The sequence below is a fragment of the Eretmochelys imbricata genome, chromosome 14 (assembly GCF_965152235.1).
Source record: "Eretmochelys imbricata isolate rEreImb1 chromosome 14, rEreImb1.hap1, whole genome shotgun sequence".
Taxonomy (NCBI): Eukaryota; Metazoa; Chordata; order Testudines; family Cheloniidae; genus Eretmochelys; species Eretmochelys imbricata.
Window position 1 is genome coordinate 9,316,907 of NC_135585.1, and position 20,893 is coordinate 9,337,799.

Sequence of the window (20,893 nt, forward strand, 5' to 3'; positions counted from 1 at the left end):
ATCTGCACAAGACACCTAGGTATGTACTCATATTGCTAGCCCAGACTGAAGCCAATGCTGCTCTGTCTTCATTGCTATTTTTAGCTGTGCTAGCTAGATTAAAGCTAGCACAGGGATAACTACATATGCTGCAATCATGCCTCCAATTGCAGTGTGGACTTAGCCTAAGTTCAGTATGTGACCCAAACTTCCCCAAAGTTCAGGGGAGCTCTGATCTCAGGATTTGGTTCAGGCTTAAATTTATTTTGAACAGAGAAATGAAACCAGCCATGCAAAACTTTTTGAGGCCCAACAAAATATTTATTGAAGCTCAGAATGCATCCATTCATTTCCTGAGAGTGAATTGCCTGGTTTCATGACAAAACTCAGATCACAGCTGGTGATACAGCAGATCTTCGGCCCCCAGCAATCATCAGATACAGCGTGGATCATAATTCTTGTGGGTCTGCATATTTGGTAGCGCATTAGACTTTCCTGGGTGAAATTCTAGAGCCTGGGTTATCCAGGGGGTCAGACTAGATGATCTAGTGGTTCCTTCTGGCCTTAAATCAATGAATTGTTGCTTTATGGTTTGGCTTCACAGTGTTTAGTTTGGATAAACTCAGAGCAAAAATCCAGGAACGTAAAACCATGTGGCTCAAAACTGATCTAGGGCCTGAAACACCATTCAAGTCAATCGGGAGCTGTGCTATTGATTTCACTGGATGCAGGATTAGCCTGTTAAAAGATTTTTGAATAAGAGGGTGAACAGAAACCAGCCTGATTCATCAGGTCTCCTGGAGAGGCAGAGGCAGCTCCACTGGCAAGGTTATTGGGGGCTACAGGGACAAGCAGAGCTTGAGAAGCAGATTGCTCAGGGCCAGATGATGATGAACTCGTTCAAATAAATAAAATGAGGATCCAACCCAGACCTTTTTCTCAGAGATTCAGAAGAGTTCAGTTGAAACATTTCACACACACACACACACACCCCGGCCTACAGGCACTTCCTCGTTTCAGCAGGAAAAGCAAGCTACTCTGGGTGTTTCAGGCAGGCTGGAACATATCAGTAAGTGCAGGCAGCCTCACCATACATTTTGCTTGCAAGATTTCCAGCCTGATCTGCAGACTAAAATAGTCCAGATACAAAGAAAAACATCCAGATGTCCGGCTGCTTGACTGGACCAGCCCTCTGAACTTTCACCCAGCCCTAGCAGCGAGAGGAGAGAATGTTTCTCTGTGATTAGAGCAGAGGACAAAAGGCCCAATTCACTGTTGCCCAATATTCATTGACACCGGCACAGAGTGGGGATAAAACACTACCTCATTATGCTGGGGTGTCTGCGTTCCCTTTGAAGTGGCAGAAGTAACTACACAAGGTGCAGGGTAATGGTGAATCAGGGCCTCGGAGTCATGGCCCCTGAGTCCTGTCCCCAGTTCTGGCACTGATTCACTGTGGGCCTAAAGGCAAGACAAAAGTGGTCTCTGATATGGTGTGCCCAATTTAGGCCTAATTGTCAAGAGAGTGTCGGCCCATAGCCCCAACTGTATTTATGTGGATTGTGAGGGCCCTGTACTTCTGAATATCAAGCCCAAGGTATCTCAGACTGGATGCCCAAGATTGGTCCTTGCTTTTGACAAAATTGGCCTTACTCTCCCTGTCTGTCAGATTCCGCATCTGTAATATGGGGTCAGAGTTGAGATCCTGGGATAAAGGGTGCTGTGCAGGGATTCCTTACTACTGTGATTACATAGGCAGTCAGAGGAGGTCAAAACTGTCTTTTATTTTTCCAGAATTTGGGGATTTTGTCACCAAAACGTACAACCCAACACAGGGCCTTGGACCCACTTATAACAAAAGGGGGCAGTCCTTTCATTCTAACCCATGGGACGTATCCTGGGAGGTTCCGAGAACCTGCTGAAGCCAACAAGAGTTAGGGCTGCACGTCCCCTCTTAGGATTTGCTCGTAGGCTGGGTGCTCAGCATTGGCATAATGCCGCTCCTACTGGAGTCAATGGTAAAACTCCCACTATGTCACAGCCGGGTTAGACAGACCTAATAGAGCCAAATCCACAGGCATGAGACAGGAGTCGGAATAGCACGAGGTCAGAAGCAAACCACAAGTCAGGAACCAGAGTCAGGCTGGGTCAGGATATCAGGGGATCAGAGGCAGGAGACAAACTGGACGTCAGGAACCGTGAGGCAGATGCCAGAAGATCAAGCCAGGGGAGCACAGGCGAACAGTCCAGAACAGCCCCAGTTCAGACAGCTTCCTGTTCCTGCTGCTGGCTTCAGTAGGGCCAGCGGGACGATCAGTTGCCCTGGGACTCTGCCATTTGGACTTCAGGAGCGGAGCCTTACACTGGAGCTGAGGTTCATGGGTCTCAGGTAACTTGCTGCCAGCTGGCTGCTGGGTGGTGGGCTGGAACGTGGCAGCTTCCATGAACCTTGTGGGCCCGTGTTTGAGACCCGTGGGTCATGACACACTGATTTCAGTGGGAACAGAGTTAGGCCAGTGCTAAGCCCTTTTGAAAATCCCCCTGTAGGCCTTAACACCGGGATGCAGCACTCTCTTCTCCTGGTCGCTGTCTCCAGTGCAGTCCATGTCAGCAGCAGCCAAAAGGCTCTTTGAACATAACAACGTTTGATAGTCCCATGAACTGAGTGTGGTTATCTTGGTCTGCTTCCTACTGCTAAGGTGTCCACATCCCACCAAACACCATGGCCCTTGTAGGCTGGACTGAAATGAGCCTTGGAAATGCAATCCCTCGCTCCCCTCTTTTCGGGACAGAAGACAAAGGCAAAAACAGTTGTCAGCAGGTAAAATGTCTCTGAGTTTATCTTCCCACCTCAACCCGTGTGCCCAAGTCATCTGGTCTGGTGGTCAGCGCAGCCCGAGAGTGGCCTCTGCCGAAATATGAACAAGACACAGACAATTAATGGCACCCAGAACTAATAATGACCAGGTATGCGTGATGCTGAGAGCCAGACCCTTTGCTACAAAGCCAACTTAATAGCCCAGTTGAGGATTCCCCTGGCCTGGGGGACCACCGGGCAGTGTAGCTGGTTCTATGCCACTGCCCCTCAAAGCCCGCAGTGAAGGAGGCATGGTTGGATGTAGGAACATGAGGGAGGGGTGACCTGTCTCCTCTCCACCCCATCCCCTCCCCTCACAGAAGGATCTGGGGGAGGTGGTTTCCTTTAATAAGAGTCCAAGAAGCTTTAATGAAAGTTTGTCTTTTCAACACACAGCCTGTTTGGGCTCCTTTTTGGGGGAAGGGAACTGGGAAATTCCCCAGTCACTCACCGAGTCCCAAAAATCTGTCCCAGGGCATGGTCCCACAGCCTGGGTGAGCAAAAAAGATTCCTTCACATAGCCTCTCTTATCAGCTTGCAGTTGCCCTGCCCCAGCTGACACCCTTGCAGCTTCTCAGTGTGAGTAAGTCAGTCGGGTCGGTCCAGTCTCTTCCCTTCCCCACCCAGGCCTGCTTCAGCTCTCTTGCAAGGAAGCAGCAGCTTGAGGTTCCTTTCCTGCACCAGGTGTCTCTGGTTGGCCCCTTCAGCAAGCCTGCTCCAAGCTTCAAGTCTCCTGCAGGTCAACTCCCTCACTTCCTTTCACTCCTTCACTCTCTCCCCGAGCAAAAGGGGACATGGTTAGAGGGCCTCTGTGCTCCAGCTCTTCCTGACTACCAAAATGGCCTGTTGGGGCCATGGGGAGCCAAGTGTAATATAGAACAATCCCTGGCCAGCCTCAGAGCTCAGGAACTGCAAAGCGGAAACCACAAACCTTTGCCTTGCTTCTTCCTCCCCACCCCAGATACTGTACTGAGCAGAGCTTGGCTAGTCAGAAAGACTGGGCCCTGAGACTGCACAGCAAGCACTTGGGATTTAGGATCTGTCTTGATTCTGCATTCAGTTACATTCAGGGTATGTGGCTTTCCCCCCACATTCTCCTTTGGCTCCGGGCCTTTGACCCTCCTCATGTTCATTCCCCTGCTGATTCTATCTGTCAGTTTTGTGAGCTATTTTCAGCCATGCCTGTGAAGCCCTCTTGTAGCTGGTGCCTCCTTTGGAACATTTCCTGCCTGCAGCCAGGAGGCTCTGAGTGCCGAGCCCAGCTGACCAGGCTGGCTACAACTCCCCCCCACATACACACCAATACAGTGCTTCTCTGCAGCTTGAGAGTTATGGTGATGTGAGTCATCAGACCGAAGCATCACCGAGTTTCCAAGAAACAGGAACACTGGCCAGCACCAGAGGATCAGGTTCAATAGTGTCTGTGAAGCTCTCAGAGGCTCTGGTGAGGACAGCCATAGAAATGCTCCTAAGTAAATCTCTTGTTTGGCCATGATTTTTAAGCTGACATTGTCCCACTGGTCATGAAGCGACAGGGGGCAGACTGATCCCTACGCTGTCACAGATGCCAGCGCAGAAGCGGCTTGTCCCCCCTCTATTCAGGAGATCTGGGGGCCAGTGCAGCCCCCAGTTCAGTCTAGAGCTGCCCTAAGTAGCTGCAGGGACCCCACTTGGGGGTCCCTCTTGGCCATGCCCAGTCCCACCCACACTCTTCTCTGCCCATGGCTGCTGCACTTGGGCAAAGCAGCCCTACCGCCAGGGATATTCCCTGAGGGGGCCTACCGCCAGCCTAGCTGGCATAAAGAGACCACAGACCAGTGATGAACCAGACGCAGAAAGTCCAGTTTTCCGGAACTCACCACTAGTCCTAGGCTGTCAGAGGCTGGGAGATGACTTCATTCAAAGCCGCTGTCCACTCCTTCTGCTCCCTGTCATTTTCACACACAAACACAAACTTCCTGTGTGGCGTGACTATGGTGAGCCCAGCTTTCCACCTCTTCCCTGTGACTCCTCTGGGCAAGTCAGCCTGGACCTCATATCCCTGCTCTTTGCTTCCAATAAAAACTCGGCCCAGTTCAAAGGCATCCTAGGTAGGAGAAAGCAGGACAATCATGGATAGTATTACAGTGGTTCACTGCTCTCAGGGGTAGTACCATGCTGTCATCTGAAAGGCAGAAGCAATAGGTTCCATATGGAGGGGAAACTGCCCTGGACACAGAGTAGGTGGACCCAGGGGTCAGGGAAAATCCCTGAGATTTAAAAACTCAAAAGCATTCTCAAAATAGGGAACTCGGGAACTGCAGATTTTGGAGCTGGCAGGGGCAGGCTTGGTAATACCAAGACCACAGGGAGGACGTCCTGTGTTTAAAACACAGCACTGGGGTCTATTCCAGGCTCTGCCTTATTGTTCATCTTACCCTAAGTACCCTAGACAGCTGCTACCCAGGGACAGCCAAACTTTCAAAAGAGCTCAAGGCCACTCATCTCCAAGTGATCCGCTCCCGACATGCACAGCTCTCTTGAAAATCCAGCCATTCACTACGGGGCCCAAATGGGTGCTGAGCTTGTGCTGTTCCTGGAGGGTGGGTGGCACAGAACCCCCAGCCCCCTACCTTCCCTCTGCAAAGGGGCTCCACTTACAGAATGAGTGCTCCTCTTACCAGCGGGTCTTTAAAGTAGAACAGGTTCCTCTCCTGAGAGTCCAGGCTGAACCAGCGCTTCTTAAAGGCCTCCTTGTGCTACAGAGAGAGAAGCAGCTCTTTAATGATCTGGCTCCCAGGAACAGGGGTTCTGCCACTCCTGGCAGGCTTCTGGTATCCTGCTAACGCTGCCCATTGGCTCAGTTTCAGTTCCTCAGTGTAACGCAGTTCTGTGGTTCACCATTGTGCCCAGAGCCTCACTTCCCTTCTCCCTCGATGTTAACACGAGTGACTTGTGCACATTCTTTACCGAGGTGTAATCTTCAGCGTGAGGCAGAAATGGAACTGAGCCACTCGTTCCTCTGTGCTGAGCTAGGCAGGCCCTTCTCTGGGGCTTGCTGCAGCTTCTGCAGAATTTAGACTTTCATTAAAAAAACAAGTATCTGTAGTCCTCCTGGTTGGGAACCTTCCAAAGGTCAGGTGCCATGGTGCTACCTGCAGGCAGACACACTGAAACACCTGTTTACCCTGAAGTAGCCTAACAAACGCTACTTTCAGACCAGCATTATGTGCTTCACTGCTGATCCTTTAAGCAGTAGCACGGACTCAGGATGGAGCTTGAGTGTGTGTGGGGAGCTAGGGAATGTCAGAGAAGCAACAGAGCCTTCTCCCCTTGGTTTCCAATCTGACACCGATCGTGATGCCAGCAAAGAAAACTGAATTCCCCCATTTCACTTACTGAACTGGTGGGCTAGGACAAAGGGCCTACATACAAGAGGAGAACAGATGGGGGCAGAGGATTGCATTAGGCTGATCCGCATTGTAATGCTTCTGCTATACTGGGTATTACATGGTGATACAGACCTGCAGTTAACAAAGAAGATCATGATACAGCCACCTCCTTGTGCTAAATAATATAACTTTGCAATTCCAGAAATACTGCCCCCAATTATTCCATCACACTTTTAGTTTGCCACACCGTAGAAGAAACCCTCAAAGTTATCTTCATACAGAAATAAAACAGGATCCCAAAACACTGTATAAACTGAAATGCACTCTATGCCAGGGGTGGCCAAACTTACTGACCCTCTGAGCCACATATGACAATCTTCAGAAGTTCGAGAGCTGGGGCACACCTGCTGGGAGCCAGGGGTTGGGACGTCAGGCACCTGCCAGGGCTCAGGGCTTCAGCTGCAGCGGGGCTGAAGCCCCGAGCCCTGGCAGGTGTACCCCGCAGGCCCGAAGCCCCAAGACACACACACACCCCCCGCTGGGCAGAAGCCCTGAGAGCCCCTTCCTTGCTGGACAGAAGCCCCTACTGCACCACCCTTCTGCAGGCAGAGGTCCTGAGCTTCCCCCCCTCCCCTCCAGTCTGGTAGGTGAAGAATGGGATAGGGGTGGGGGACTCGGCGAGCCGCATTTTAATGGTAAAAGAGCTGCATGTGCCTCACGAGCCACAGTTTGGCCACCTTTGGTCTATTCCATTTAACTGGGGCTCACTTAAACATGACTCCTAGCAAACTGCTTCATCATAATCATGGCAGTATTAGCAAACATACTACTTCAGGGGAAGAGTCATGTTTGGCTAGTGCCAAGCATTTACGTAGTGCTTAACCAGGTATGAAATTCAAGTGGAACTACCTTTGGCCCTGTTTTCTCCATATAGCCTTCTTTGAAATAATTCCTTGAAATCTTGGGTATGAGCTAGAAGAACACAAGAGACATTGGTTACCAGCTCAGTCACACCCAGCGTTCTCTTCTAATTTGTCAAAGCAAATAATCAGCAGGGTTTTGCTTGCTTATCTGTCTGTCTACTTAATAAAAGGAAGGAACATATGTTCGTTCTGTTAAGGGTCACATTTTAAATGGAGACCATATTTTAGCTCCCACGCTTGATCTACCTTTGTATACTGTATGTATACAGCATGTTCCCCACTTCTATGTTGTCCTGAACACTCCCTACCAAAACTTACCTGCTAAGTGGTACTAAATGAGCTGTTGTCTGGTTATACTGAAAATGGAGACGCTAACCCTACCTATGCTTGATCAAAGTGAATAGCATGTTGGAGACAGAAGAAATACACACACACGCAGAGAGACAAACTCTGTCATGTCAATGGGAAGGAGAAACACCTCAACTAAAATGCAGAAATAACCTAGAAGCTGCCCAATTGATTAGCAGACTCCACAGGTGTCTTTCCGCTTACGGGAGTAACATTCAATATTACACCTCTGTGTATCGCTGACCATGGAATACTCCACTAGGAAAGGACCTGTGCTTGCATCAACAGGAGTATGAAGGGGGTTAATGGAGTCTAGTCTAGGTGCCAGAAGATTGAGAGTAACCAGCCAGTGGCAGCACTGGAGAGGGAGGATGAGAGGGCCTGATGGGATGCATGGAAAGTCAGACTGTAAGTGACTGACAAATATAACGTGAGGGTCACAGCACATGGACAGAAAGAAAATGGCTAATAGAGAAACAAAAATTCTTGGTCAAGCCATTAATTCTCCATTATGGGCTAGAGAAGCTTAGAAAGAAACGTCTGGTCACTTGGAGAAAGGATGATATTTTGCACTTACACAGTGTCTGAAGGTTCCTTTAAAGAAATCACTGAATGATGCCTCACAAGACCCCTCCCCCTCAGGTTGTTCATTATTACTAGATGGGTAAATTGGGGCATGGAGAGATGAACTGGCTCAGCTGAGTAAGCAGCTAAGAAGAGAACCCAGAAGTCCTGGCTTCCAGTCCCTTGTGCTTGCCATTAAACCTGACTTCCTCTCTTTATTTGTCTGAAATATATTTCTAGTAAATGAATCCCAAAAAAGAGGATCCCCAGCAGTTCAGGTTGAAAGATCCTCAGAACGTACAGAGCCATGGAGAAAACAGATGTATGGTCTCCCAGTAGGTCTTATCTAAATCAGCATTACAGAACCATACTCTCCAAAATGGCCTCTGTATGTGTTTGGGCTGCAGTTGTTTATACACAAAAGTTACAGTTCCCACACAGAGGAATTTTTCCCCATACCCATCAGGTACTTTGATATCTAAGTACTCAGTCTGCGTGCATCAGGGCCAGCTTCCCACATGACACTGCTTCCACATGCAGATCTTGCAGGCAGAAGTTTGGTGGCCAGGCTGATGCAGGCTGGAAATTAGGTGCCATATGAGTCTCTATTAAAGCCCATAGTTGTGGTCCCTCCCAGGCTGCAAGAAGGGAACATGAATGCAGGAGGAATTCCCAATGCCATGCTCTTATTGAAGAGGGCACAAGCACAGAAAGGAAGATGATGCTTTTCCACACTTAAAGCACCTTCAGTTCTCACCTCGGCCTCAGGAGCGGTGGGGAAGGTGGTTCTAAGGTAATGGAAACGCGCTGCCCGAATGGCATTGAACCAGTCAACAATTTCCTAGGGGAGACGGCAAATACAGATGTAATGACAGGAATAATGTGGTGGGATAATGCTGCTGCCTCTCTAGAACACCTGTCACCCAAAGGATCTGCAGGTTCTTTGCAAACATTTATTGTTTCTTCCAGCAGCGCCTTGGGGAAACTGAGGCGCAGAGACAGTGACTCGCCCAAGGTCACATAGTGACTCAGTGGCAGAGCTGAGAAGAGAACCCAGGAGTCCTGCCTTCCAGTTCTTTAACCATTAGACAACATTTCCTAGAAAAAACAAGCTATGCGACAAGCATGGACTGCCATTAATGGGTAGTAGCACACGTTGCCTGTGGTTCACTTTTGGGATGAATGAATGACATTAACATATTACAAATATAAGGTATATTAATTATCACTATGCATAATCATAGAACCATAGGAACACAGGACTGGAAGGGACCTTGATAAATCATCTAGTCTAGTCCCTGCACTGAGGCAGGATTAAGTATTATCTAGACCATCCCAGGCAGGTGTTTATAATAAATTTGAGAACAATGCTATTTTAGTCACTGTTACAGCAACACCTGTACTGGGATCAGGTGTTGTGGCTTGTTCTTTATGTGTTTCCAAGACATCCCAGATATTAATAAAACATCAAACATCAAGAATAATTTAGAAAATGCCCTTTCAAGAAGATTCTAGGTATAATGGGAATATTCCTATTGGGATACTGATCAGAATCTAACTCACAGAGACTGTGGGAATAATTTTTAATTGATTCAATGAGCACTTGCTTAAAACCTTCTGAATTTGGATTTGTCTTGGATGTGAGTACATGGCTTGAGGGCACTGGCTTGGGGAACAACCATGCTTCTGAGAAAATCAGAAAAACCTCTATAGATTTGATCTAAGTCTGAGAGTTGTTTTGGAGAGAATTAAAATGCAAAACATGACGATACTCATGAAAAACACTGTATAAAATAGAGACCATCACAACGCTTCCTTGAATATAACTGCAGAATTGTATAAGTCAATTATACAAAGTTAGGTCCCAATCCTGTGAAGACTCATGCATGTGATTAACTTTTGGGACAGTAAGTAGACCCATTGAGACTAATCACAGCACATGAAGTAAGCATGTGTAAGTCTTTGCAGGGCCAGGTCCTTACTAGGGTTGCCAACTTTCTAATCGCACAAAACCGAACACCCTGGCCCCACCCCTTCCCTGAGGCCCTGCCCCTGCCTCTTCCCCAAGACCCTGCCCCCCACTCACGACATTCCCCCACCCTCACTCACTTTCACTGGGCTCGGGGAGGGGGTTGGGGTGGGGGAGGGAGGGAGGGCTCTAACTGGGGGTGCAGGCTCTGGGTTGGGGCCAGAAATGAGGCGCTCAGCGGGGTGGCTCTCGGCTGCAGCAGGAAGTTGGGATGTGGGAGGGGGGATGGGCTCTGGGCTGGGGGTGTGGGCTTTGGGCTGGGGCTGGGAATGAGGGGTTTAGGATGCAGGAGGGGGCTCTGGTTTGGGGGGGCCTCAGGGCTGGGGCAGGGAGTTGGGGCTCAGGGTTGGGGCACAGGCTTGCCTCTGGAGGCTCCTGGTCAGTGGTGCAGCAGGGCTAAGGCAGGCTCCCTACCTGTCCTGGCACCGCACTGCAGCCCAGAAGTGGCCAGCAGGTCTGGCTCCTAGGTGGGGGGCCAGGAGGCTCCATGCACTGCTCTCACCTGCAGGCACACACCCCCTCCCCCCGCACGCAGCTCCCATTGTCTGCGGTTCCTAGCCAATGAGAATGTGGAGCTGGTGCTGGGGGCGAGGGCAGTGCGTGGAGCCGGACCTGCTGGCTGCTTCTGGGGCACAGTACAGTGCCAGGACAGGTAGGGACTAACCTGCTATAGACCTGCAACACTGCTGACCAGACTTTTAACAGCCCAGTCAGCAGTGCTGACTGGAGCCACCAGGGTCCCTTTTCAACTGGGCATTCTGGTCGAAAATGAGACACCTGGCAACCCTAGGCCTTGCAGAGCAGCAGGAGACAGATAGCAACGGGTACTTGTAGCTAATAGTACTGTAGAATTCTGCAACTATAGTCTGCAAATCTCTTGTGATTTCAGATGAGATTGAAAGAGAGAGATGCAGAGACATCTTCCATGTTACAGACCCAAGGTTCAAGAGTCTACCTTATTAATTACAAAATCAATGTGGTGTTTACCTTTCCACTTTCATGAAAGACAAAGAGGTTCCTTGTCTGACCTTCTTTGCTGTATGTGATCTGCAGCCCATGAGGGTTTCTGATTTTCTCCGTCTGGAACATTGCGTTCAGATCCTTTACGCTGATCACAGCTTTTGGACCTTTAGACTGTGGAATGGAAAATGTCACCGGGTCAGCAGTGACTTTATGGAGGCTAATCAAGAACTATGGAGACAAATGACCAATAGGCCCCTAGGGAGCTGCAGACCAGCTTCCTGCAATGTCTGAAGCTGGCAAGGGCACTGAACTGACCACCCTGCACTAACTGAAGAAGCCTGATGCCTTGATTAACTGCGTCACGTATAAACCACATTTTGCTCTAGAGAATGACTTTTTTCTTGAGAAATGATGCTGTGCAACTCCAGTCTCTCCAGTCTGATTGTCTGGAGAACCATAAATTAGAGGTTGCCATGTGTAGACACGTAGACACGTGTGATGTGGGAGGAATGAGGTGGAGTGCAGGGTCCTATGCATGTGCATCGAGAGAACTCTGCTGGTAAAACCAGAGGTGCCTCCTGACAGCAGAACCCTTCTTCCTCTTCCTGCTCAACTGCCCAAGTCCCTTTTCCATGGTTCACCAAAGAGACGGGGATGAGGCTGCTGGGGGGCCAGAGGAGGTGGGGAGAAGGACCAGGTGCTCCCAGGTAGGATGGGAGCTGAATCAGACATCACAGATGTTACCTGGCACAGGATCCCCACCCCCCTCCAAATGCAGGGTTGGGCCTGGCAGCAAAGTCTAGGAAGCAGCAAAACATCCAGCGGTTGTGCCTACGGGGACAGTGATGGTGCACTGGTCGGACTGGGCACTCACCTCTTTGGTGTAGTACTTCAGCACGCCTTCTGTTGCCGACAAGAGGAACCGCCTCTTCAGGAACTGCCTGCTGTCCCGCCCCCGCTTCCACAGAAATCCTTCACGGCTGCCTGCAGACGCTAACAAGAGCAAGGGCGCCTCAGTGCTAGAGCCAAGGCAGCACACGAGCCGGGCAGTTTGTCTAAGTGGATTTCTAGGTGCTCATTTCGCCTTGGAACTATGGAGCAGTGGAGGGCAACCATCTTCCATTCAGCCTGACACCTGGGACCCAATCCTGAGAGGCACTGGATGGCTCCTGGGAGTGGGTGAACCTCCTGGAGGTCGGTGAGAATTCCTGAGCCTAGCACCTTTTGGGCACTCCTGCCAGCTAACTAACACGGATGACCTGCTTCCATCACTTGAACGTTCTCTCTTCACAGCCTCCCCTTGGCCCTCCCCAGACTGAAAGGCCCCTTTCTATACGAGGAATACTAGACACTGGAATGGAGTGGTTAGAGCAAGGACTTGGAAGTCCGGACTCCTAGATCTTACTCCTGTTACTTCTTTTGCAGGATCTAAGTCAGTTCATGTACTCACGCTATGCCTGCTGTACAATGGGAAATCTGGATGCCTCACAGAGCGATGGGGAGAACGACTGACTGTTTGGAAAGCCTTTGGGAGCCTCACGGGGAAGCACAGGCTGTAGCTCTCCTACTGTTCTCTGTTATAATTCACAATCTCCCGGGTAGAGCAAAGATCGGGACTGGAGTTTCTCCAAACGACAGAAAATGGGGAGTGTGCTTCCTTCTAACCCTCGTGGTGCTGCTCTGTATTCCTGCTGAGAGGGTAACTAAGATCAGGCCCGAAGGGAATGTCTAGACTGCAGTTAAACACCCACGGCTGGCCTCTGTCAAATGACTCAGGCTGTGGGGCTGTAAAATTGAGGTATAGACACTGGGGCTCATGCTGGAGCCTGCGCTCTGGGCCCCTTCTCCCAGAGCTCGGGTTCCAGCCCGACTGTCTACATTGCAGTTTTACAGTCCTGCAGCCCAAGCCCCACAAGCCCAAATCAGCTGAGACAGGCCAGCCATGGGTGTTTCACTGAAGTGTAGACATACCCTGCAATGACTTGACCAAGGTCACAGAGTCAGCTGGAGAGCTGGGAATAGAACCCAGGTCTCCCAACCCCACCACTCCAACAACCGCCCCTGCTGCTTCCCTAAACCAGGCATCTGGGTGCTCACGTTGGACTTGAAGTGAGAAAATGCCCGTTTTACTTGCCTAAAGGCCAATCTGAGTGTCCCCATGTGGGATTTCTTATTCTGATGCCCACCCTCAGAAACTGGGCCTCTCAGGTGAGAGGCTTTTGGCTGGCCACTCAGACAGATCAAACAGGACGAGGGTTTCGCAGCTGACTGAAAACAAAGTCGCTCCAGCTCACCCTCGGCATCAGGCTGACACACACAGGATTGCAGTTCTTGGGACTTTGGCCTCACCAGACTAAAAACCCTCCACAGACAATCACCTGAGGAACCTGTTTCATAGCAGACACTGGTGGCAACAAACTCTTCCCGCTCGTATTTAGCTCTGATCCATTGTTCTTTTAAAACCCTGAAGAGAGGAAATACGGATTAGTTAGATCTGCCTCTGTTCCCTTTCACTGACATTCCACAGCCCTTTCCAGCGACGTACAGAATGAGGCCAACCAATGCTACCTGAGGCATAGAAATAGACAGCTTCTGAGTGGTGCAAATTCACTCTAATTCCCCTGACTCCAGGGAGAGCAATTGAGGCCAAAGAGAAAATATAACTGGGAAACATTTAGTAACTGTTTGCTTAGGTAACATAGGCTGGTAGGAATGGCTATTTGCTGGCAGCAGAACTAAAATCACGCTCACGTTATTTCTCTGGCTGCAGTTTCCATGCAAGCTGCAAGAAGAATCTTGTTCCCTAAAGGGCAGAGTAATTAACGTGTGTTTTTGTAGGGAGGAGGAAATGTAAACGGCAAACAGGAGGAAATGAAAACCACCCGAAGAACTAGCCCAGCTTCCCTAGCTCTTGGATACACCAGAGAGATGCTGCAAAATGGAGTTTGGGGAGTCAGAAACCACTGTTCCTGGTAGGGTTCAACGCAGAGAAATTTGCAGATTCCCTGCCTGCACCGTGCAACCTAAAGCTGGATGACTTGTTCCCATCTTGGATGCTGGGGCTCACGTGGTTGTAAGCAATGCATTGTGCTACGAATCTTTGGGCTTGACTTGAAGGTGGTGTAAATTGACATCGCTCCGCTGATTCACGGCAGAAGAGGCTCTGATCCTTAGATTACAAGCTCTTTGGGGCAAGGACTATCCTGTTACATGTGTGTATAGTACTTAGCACAGTGGGGCCTTGACCTCTAGGTACTACTGCGACACAAATAATAATAACAACAATAAGTCACTGTGAATTGTTGAAAACATCTGGGCCTTAGAGCTGGAAAATGCTCCAGGACACGCTGGAGCCAAATCACAGGCAGCCAAGCCTAGAAAATGAAATTAAGGTAGAGTGTGGAATTTTCTCTGATCGACCCTATCACTGGGAAAACCAGCTCCCCAGTTTCTGTTCTCACAACCGTGGGCTCTCCTCTATGGTTTGGGACCAATCCTTAAACTGGGGGAATTCATGGAACAAGGCAGGCTTGAAATAGGAAGTGGAGCAGAGCGAGGGGGTAGAGGAAAGAATCATAAAATCGTAGGACTTGGAAGGGACCCTAAGAGGTCATCTAGTCCAGTCCCCTGCATTCATGGCAGGACTAAGTATTATCTAGGGGAACTCCTGTTATGCGGGAACACAGGGCTGGGATTAGGAGTGAAGCCCAGGAGGGAGATCGGGGAAAGCAGGGGAACTCCTATAATTCTACAGCACAGACAGGCCTGAGAATGAGGGGGAGACTATAGAGCAGATTCCAACAAACCTCTCATTTAACCCTCTCTTTCCTACTTTAATTCCTTTAACCTTCTATTTCAGCCGTTGAATCTTCTTAAAACCTCAGGTGACATCTTAGTGCTGACCTCCTGCTCATTCAGAACATGGCCTGAGAACCAGGTCAAATCCCTAATTGCCTAGCCAAGATTAATATCAGAGCCAGTGACAGAACCCAGGAGTTCCGACTCTGCTAATCAACGACCTGCTCCTGCTACACTGAAGTCAATGCCAAAACTCTCAGACCCAGATCCCCAAAGGTATTTAGGCACCTAACTCCCATTGATTTCAATGGACATTAGGCATTTAAAAATCTTTGAGGATCTGAGCCCCAGTGATTCTACTGGAGCAGAATTGGGTCCCAAGCCAATGGCGTGCACCAGCAAACTTAGTCATGCTTTTACAAAGTTGATGAGTTAATCAATAATATTTAGAACAGGCCTAATCCTAAAGATGGGATCCAACCTTCCAACCTTCCTGAGCTTTAGCACCAGGTCTAGAATTCACAGCCCAGGCCTCTCTCTATTATGAGAGCCAAACTGGTATCCCCGAAACCTATAACCTTTGTTTTAACATCCAAACTCCAGGACTGCTTCCCATCTCTATTAAATCTCCTCCATATAAACGCATGGAACGACTGTACCAGTTTAACAACCTTCAAGGTACAAATTGACACTAATGGGGATGGAACCTGTGGTTCTTAGGCTCCTAGACACCAGAAATCCCAATGTTTAAGCCATTAAACCACCTCTCAGAGAAAAAAAGTTTACAACTACAGTCCTCAAACTGAATTCACAGCTCATATGCTATAGGAAAGAAGAAGATAAAAACATAAGTCACTTAACAACATACAAGGTATGGGCAAGATACATGGTCCTTTCCACTGCAGCCCTGATGGTCAAGATACATGGTCCTTTCCCTGCATGACCTGACATGCATTCAGATTACCCAATATGCTATTGGGAATTGTTAGTGAAGACACATTTATGGGGGGAAGCAGCAGTTACTGACTTGTAAAGGTTTGCAGCACTGAATAAGATAGCAGCTTACAGGCAGTCCTTGGAATGGGGGATGTAATAGAAAGGAGGGACTTTTGCCTCATATTTAGCCTTGGCACAGAGATTCCCATGCGTCTTCATAAACTGCAAAACAAAAGACGTTTCAGTTAGCTGACTGGCAACCAGAAAAATCTATACTGTGACGTGAACATGGAATGAAACTAGGATCAAATGTAGCATTGTGCTCTGCTCAGATTGTGCATTTTGCCAGCCTCCCCACACCAGTATGTGTTTGTCTCTAGCCATTTGTACTCTCCTCCCTGGGGATAATAATACATACACCTCTCCACAGGGAGTTGGGAGGCTGAATTAATGTTTGAAAAGGGCATTGGGATGCTCAGGTAGAAGACACTATATACGTGAAAACCACCGTGTGCTTATAAAACACAATGTGCACTTATGGGGCTGTATAAATAATACATCATAATACTTTAGAGGCACAACACCTATTAGTGTGCTTTGATTTGATTTGTGGGCCAGAGGCACCCCAGATTTACCAGCAGGGATTAATTTGGCTCCCTGTGGTTTTTGTTAATCTGAGCAGGCTATTTTGGAACACGGGACAGAAAAGGATGTGCTGAAATACAGCAGAGTGGACATGAATTCTTGCTTTCTCCATCTGTACCTCTACTAGATCATTCTCCCAGAAGTCAAGGTGGATGGATTTGACCCTGGTGATTTCAGGAAGGTTGCGATGAATCCCAGAGCAATTCAAACAAATGAATATTCCAAGCTTGTAAGAGGCCCACTCAGGATCTAAACACAAATTGAAAGAAGGCAATAGTGCAATATACAATACAGCATGTAGCAAAACACCGAGAAGAGGACAACCGTATGCGGGGTACATCTTCTAATCAAAACCACATCAGAATCTGCATCAAATCCAACCCTGGAGTGTGTGGAGCTCACTCCACTGCAGTCAATGAAATGGCACCTGCTTACACTAGCAGGGAAAATGGCCCGTTATTCTGCAGCTTTGCAATCAAACATCTGTTTTAAAAATAAATGTGGATGATAAGCTAGAGAGGAAACCTGTACATATGGGCAGGGCAATGGCAGAGTAGAACCTGGGCTCATTATTGGTTCAGCACCTGAAACTCCTGTTTGACCACTGGTGTCAATGTAATGCCAATTGCACAAGGTTGTGGGTGCTCTGCACCACTGGAAATTAAGCTTTTGGGGTACAATTGTCAAAAGCTCCTAAGTGACTTAGGAGCCTAAGTCCAATTTCCAGAATTGATTTAGGCACTTAGGGCTAGAAACACAATAGGAATTAGGTGTCTAACTGCCACTTTAAGCATCTAAATCCCAGAATCAGGCCCCACTGGGTTTCACACAGTGCTGCTAAACCCTGTAGGTACCTATACTCACTCGGGACCTACATTTTGCAGTAAAATTCCCTAGCGCCTACGTTTCTGCCTCTGCACACATGCCCTGCAGCCACACATGAGGCAGCCAGACACCTAAGCCCCAGAGCAATTCATGAACCAGGGATGATAGGTGTTGATTTGCTTAGCTCACCTGTGGAGCCCAAGGTGGTAAACAAGCTCAGAGCCTGCCTAGTGGATCGGTGAGCTTACACAATATGACAGAGGAGGCAGAACTTCCTCATAATGTTTAGCCCAGTGGTTAGGCCACTCACCCGGATATGGGAGAGCCCGGGTTCAAGTCCCCCTTGACCTGAGGGAGAAAGCATTTGAACAGGGATCTACTACCTCTTAGGGCAGGGCCCTTGTCACCAGACTATGGGATATTCTGATGTGAGGCTCCCTCAATGTGTACTGCTGAAGCTGTTCTGCTGTGGATAATTTTAAAGAGTCATCAGAGCCGGGGGACTGGACCGGACCCTGAGTCTCCCTGGTGAGTGTTCCAACCACCAAGGGTACAGAGTCAGCCTTGCACATATTTGCTTTCTCTCTCTCTTTGTCTCGCCCCATGATCCTTTCACTATTTATCCACAGTGGAGCAGCTTCAACAGGACCAACTGAGGGAGCCTCACATCCGAATATCCCTAGCCCAATGGTTAGGCACTCACCTGAGAGGTATCAAATCCCTTCTCCTCTCAGGCTGAGGGGGGTTTGAGCTGGGGGCTCTCCCACATCCAAGGTGAGTACCCCAGCCTTGGGGCTAAAAGTACTGAGGGACCTTCTGGCCCCCTCCAAAAGCAGCATAGGTGCCTAACCCCAAGAGAGGATTTGCAGCTGAGACTCTCATGCAGAGGAAGGTGCCTCCCTCCAGTCCAGACTTACATCAAGCTCCCTGAGAGGAGTGAGGATTAGGACATATGCCTCACCTTGGCCTCTCCCATTGGCTAGTTTAGGCAGGGAGCCGCCTTGAGTCCTGGCTTTTGTAAATCCCATCACCAGAGTAGCAATAAAATGGACATGTGAAGGCAAGTGAAAATGAGGCTGCCCGAAAACAACATGGCGAAGAGCTGTGGAAGCCGAGCTGAAAAACCTGGGGCACAGCTGGGGAACCACTGAAAGACTTGGCAGAAACAGACAGGAGTGGAGGAGCTTCGTCACTGCCCTAAAGGCCAGAGGCGTAATGGGAACATCGTGATGATGATTCTAATGGACTTATCTCTCCCCTTTCATTGTCTAGGGAGCCTAGGCGGTGAACTCAGGCTTTGTGGATCACAAGTGATTCTCTAGGCACCTCAAAGTTAGGCGTGGCGATGCTCAGTGTTGCCACGCCTATGTTTCTTTGTGAATCTGGCCCATATCGGAGCTTTAGTGGGGGCCCCCAAAACTGAAACACTGAATAGTGACCAGTTAGGCAAATGTTGGATTCAGCTTCTGTCCACCAGTTTTCCCATCTGTAAAATAGGGGTTATGATGCTTACTGATCTTTAGAAAAGACTTTGAGGTCTATGGATGAAAAGCATAAATACAAAGTATTATTATTGTTATTACTACTATTATTATTCAACACCAGTGTGAGGACTGAAACCAAAGCTGTAAAGGGACACCGTCAACTTAAAAATCACCCTCTCTCTGATTAGTTTTCACTGACCTTTGCTCCAAGTCACACCAATGGTTACTATCATTGAAAGAGACTGGGGAGAAAAAGTGTGTTCCCTTTGTGTTTTGACAGCATTTAGCATATCATCAGTTTCATTGGTCCCTCTCTATACTCAGTCCACCGCCCCTGTTGTCTGTGTGGTTCTTTCACACAGCACTAGCGGACAGAAAACATTTAAAACAATTAGAAAATGTGATTGTAAAATCACAGAAGGGGCAAAAGGACTAAGGGACAGATGTACAACCACAAACTACTTTAAATAATTTTTTTTTATTGACTAGATAGGTAAATGAACACTGTCCCTTTAAATGTCATCTGTTGAAGTGTGCTTTGCTCATTTTCACATTCTTTCAGTAAAAGAAGTGAAAAGCCGTGGCAGTTCCCTGCTATTCTCCGCATGGGTTTCAGGAACTTTGTGAAGTAAGATTTCAGAGTAGCAGCCGTGTTAGTCTGTATTCGCAAAAAGAAAAGGAGGACTTGTGGCACCTTAGAGACTAACCAATTTATTTAAGCATAAGCTCAAAGTACAAGTTAGCCATGTCCAGGACATAGCTAACTAGCACTGATGGCTACAATTCTGATATTAAGTGGCAGCAGGATCCTGATCACGGGAAACACAAGGATGGCTTGGATTGGCAGGACGGATCAGACCCTAGGTGGGCTGGGAGCTCCGGGGGTGTGGGTGGATCTCTATAATGTTGTCACACAAAGAGGCAGACTGGAGCTCAGTGCGCTGCACAAGTCACACAGCGGGGGGGGGGGAGCACATCTACACTAGAGCTGCTCCAGCTGTACCACTGTAGCACGGTAGCTGGTTCTTACATCAAGGGAAGGGGTATTTCTTCTGCTGTAGTAAATTCACCTCTCTACATGTAGCGATTCTTCGCTTTGCCTAGCCACATCTACACGGGGGGTTCGGGCGACCTCACTGCAGCGCTAAGGGCAGGACATTTTTCCCAGCCCAGAGCAAGGCAGCCAGGTGGGTCTAATTTTTAAGTGTAGCCCAGGCCTCACTCTCCAGTCAAATCAAATGCAGGGCTTGGCTGCTGCTTGGGAGAGCAAGAGGGAGAGTGGGGTGGGGGGTGCACACTACTTCCGGGGGTGTCCCAATGGGGAAGTGGGGAGTAGAGAGTTGAAGGAGGGACAGGGAGGTCCTGAGTGATGAGAAGTGACTAAGGACAGAAGCAGTCCTGGATAATGGAGAGGGGGAGAGAGCTTGAGAGAGTGGTACAGGGGATGGAGAAACAGGTCCCGAGCAGGGAGTGGGCATATGGGCAAGGGAGGGAGAGGTGGAGTCCTGGGGGAGTGGAGATTCAATCCGGGGAGGGACAGGGATTGACAGACGGCGGGAGAGGTAGCCGTGGGGCAGCCCATGCGGCTGATTGCGCCCTAGGGACCTTTCCTCTTACCGGCTGTCCCGCAGTCTGCGCACTGGGCGTTCCCTGTCCCGGCTGCCCTCAGCACCTCTAGCAGCAGCGTCTTGGTGAAATCCGGCTCCACCATCCTGCCCCTGGCCGCTCCGCCCGCGGACGGCCACACGCTGCCGCAGCCCCGGGGCTGCTGGGGGCGAGTCTCCAGCCTAGCCCGGCTGCACTTCAGCCTAGAAATGAGGAAACGCGACTCCTGCTCCGGCCCGGGTGGGAGAGGCTCGGTCACCGCCCATCAGGGAGCTTCCTCCCCCCCACCCCGGCCCTCGGCCCCCCCAGATCACAACTGCCCCCTGCCTCGGCAGGACCCGCCCAGGGAGCCCCGCAGCCCAGCGACTGCAGGGAAAGCCTTGTGCTGGTGGCGGGACAAGGCTCGCCAGGGCGAATTCTCGGGGTGGGGGAGGGGGGCGAGAACAGAACAGACCCCCCCCCCCGCCCTGCTTTATCCTGCTCTCCTGGTTACTGCAGAACGTCACTCACCCCCCCGCCGGCCAGAGGAGAGCTCTGGGGTAGTACTGTGGGCGGCCCTCACGGGT

At 49.5% G+C, this 20,893-nt stretch overlaps 1 protein-coding gene across 1 annotated transcript; it reads right to left on the reverse strand.

The window, feature by feature from the left end:
* Positions 1–2,797: 2,797 nt before the first annotated feature.
* ADAP2 (ArfGAP with dual PH domains 2) lies at positions 2,798–20,433 on the reverse strand. Its single transcript, XM_077833347.1, has 11 exons — positions 20,340–20,433; positions 16,532–16,662; positions 15,899–15,990; positions 13,413–13,498; positions 11,909–12,027; positions 11,059–11,205; positions 8,800–8,883; positions 7,117–7,179; positions 5,497–5,574; positions 4,696–4,922; positions 2,798–2,887 (listed from the first exon to the last, which is right to left on the reverse strand). The coding sequence occupies exons 1-10, from the start codon at positions 20,431–20,433 to the stop codon at positions 4,704–4,706; spliced, it is 1,113 nt and encodes a 370-aa protein (XP_077689473.1). The 3' UTR covers positions 2,798–2,887; positions 4,696–4,703.
* Positions 20,434–20,893: the final 460 nt, after the last annotated feature.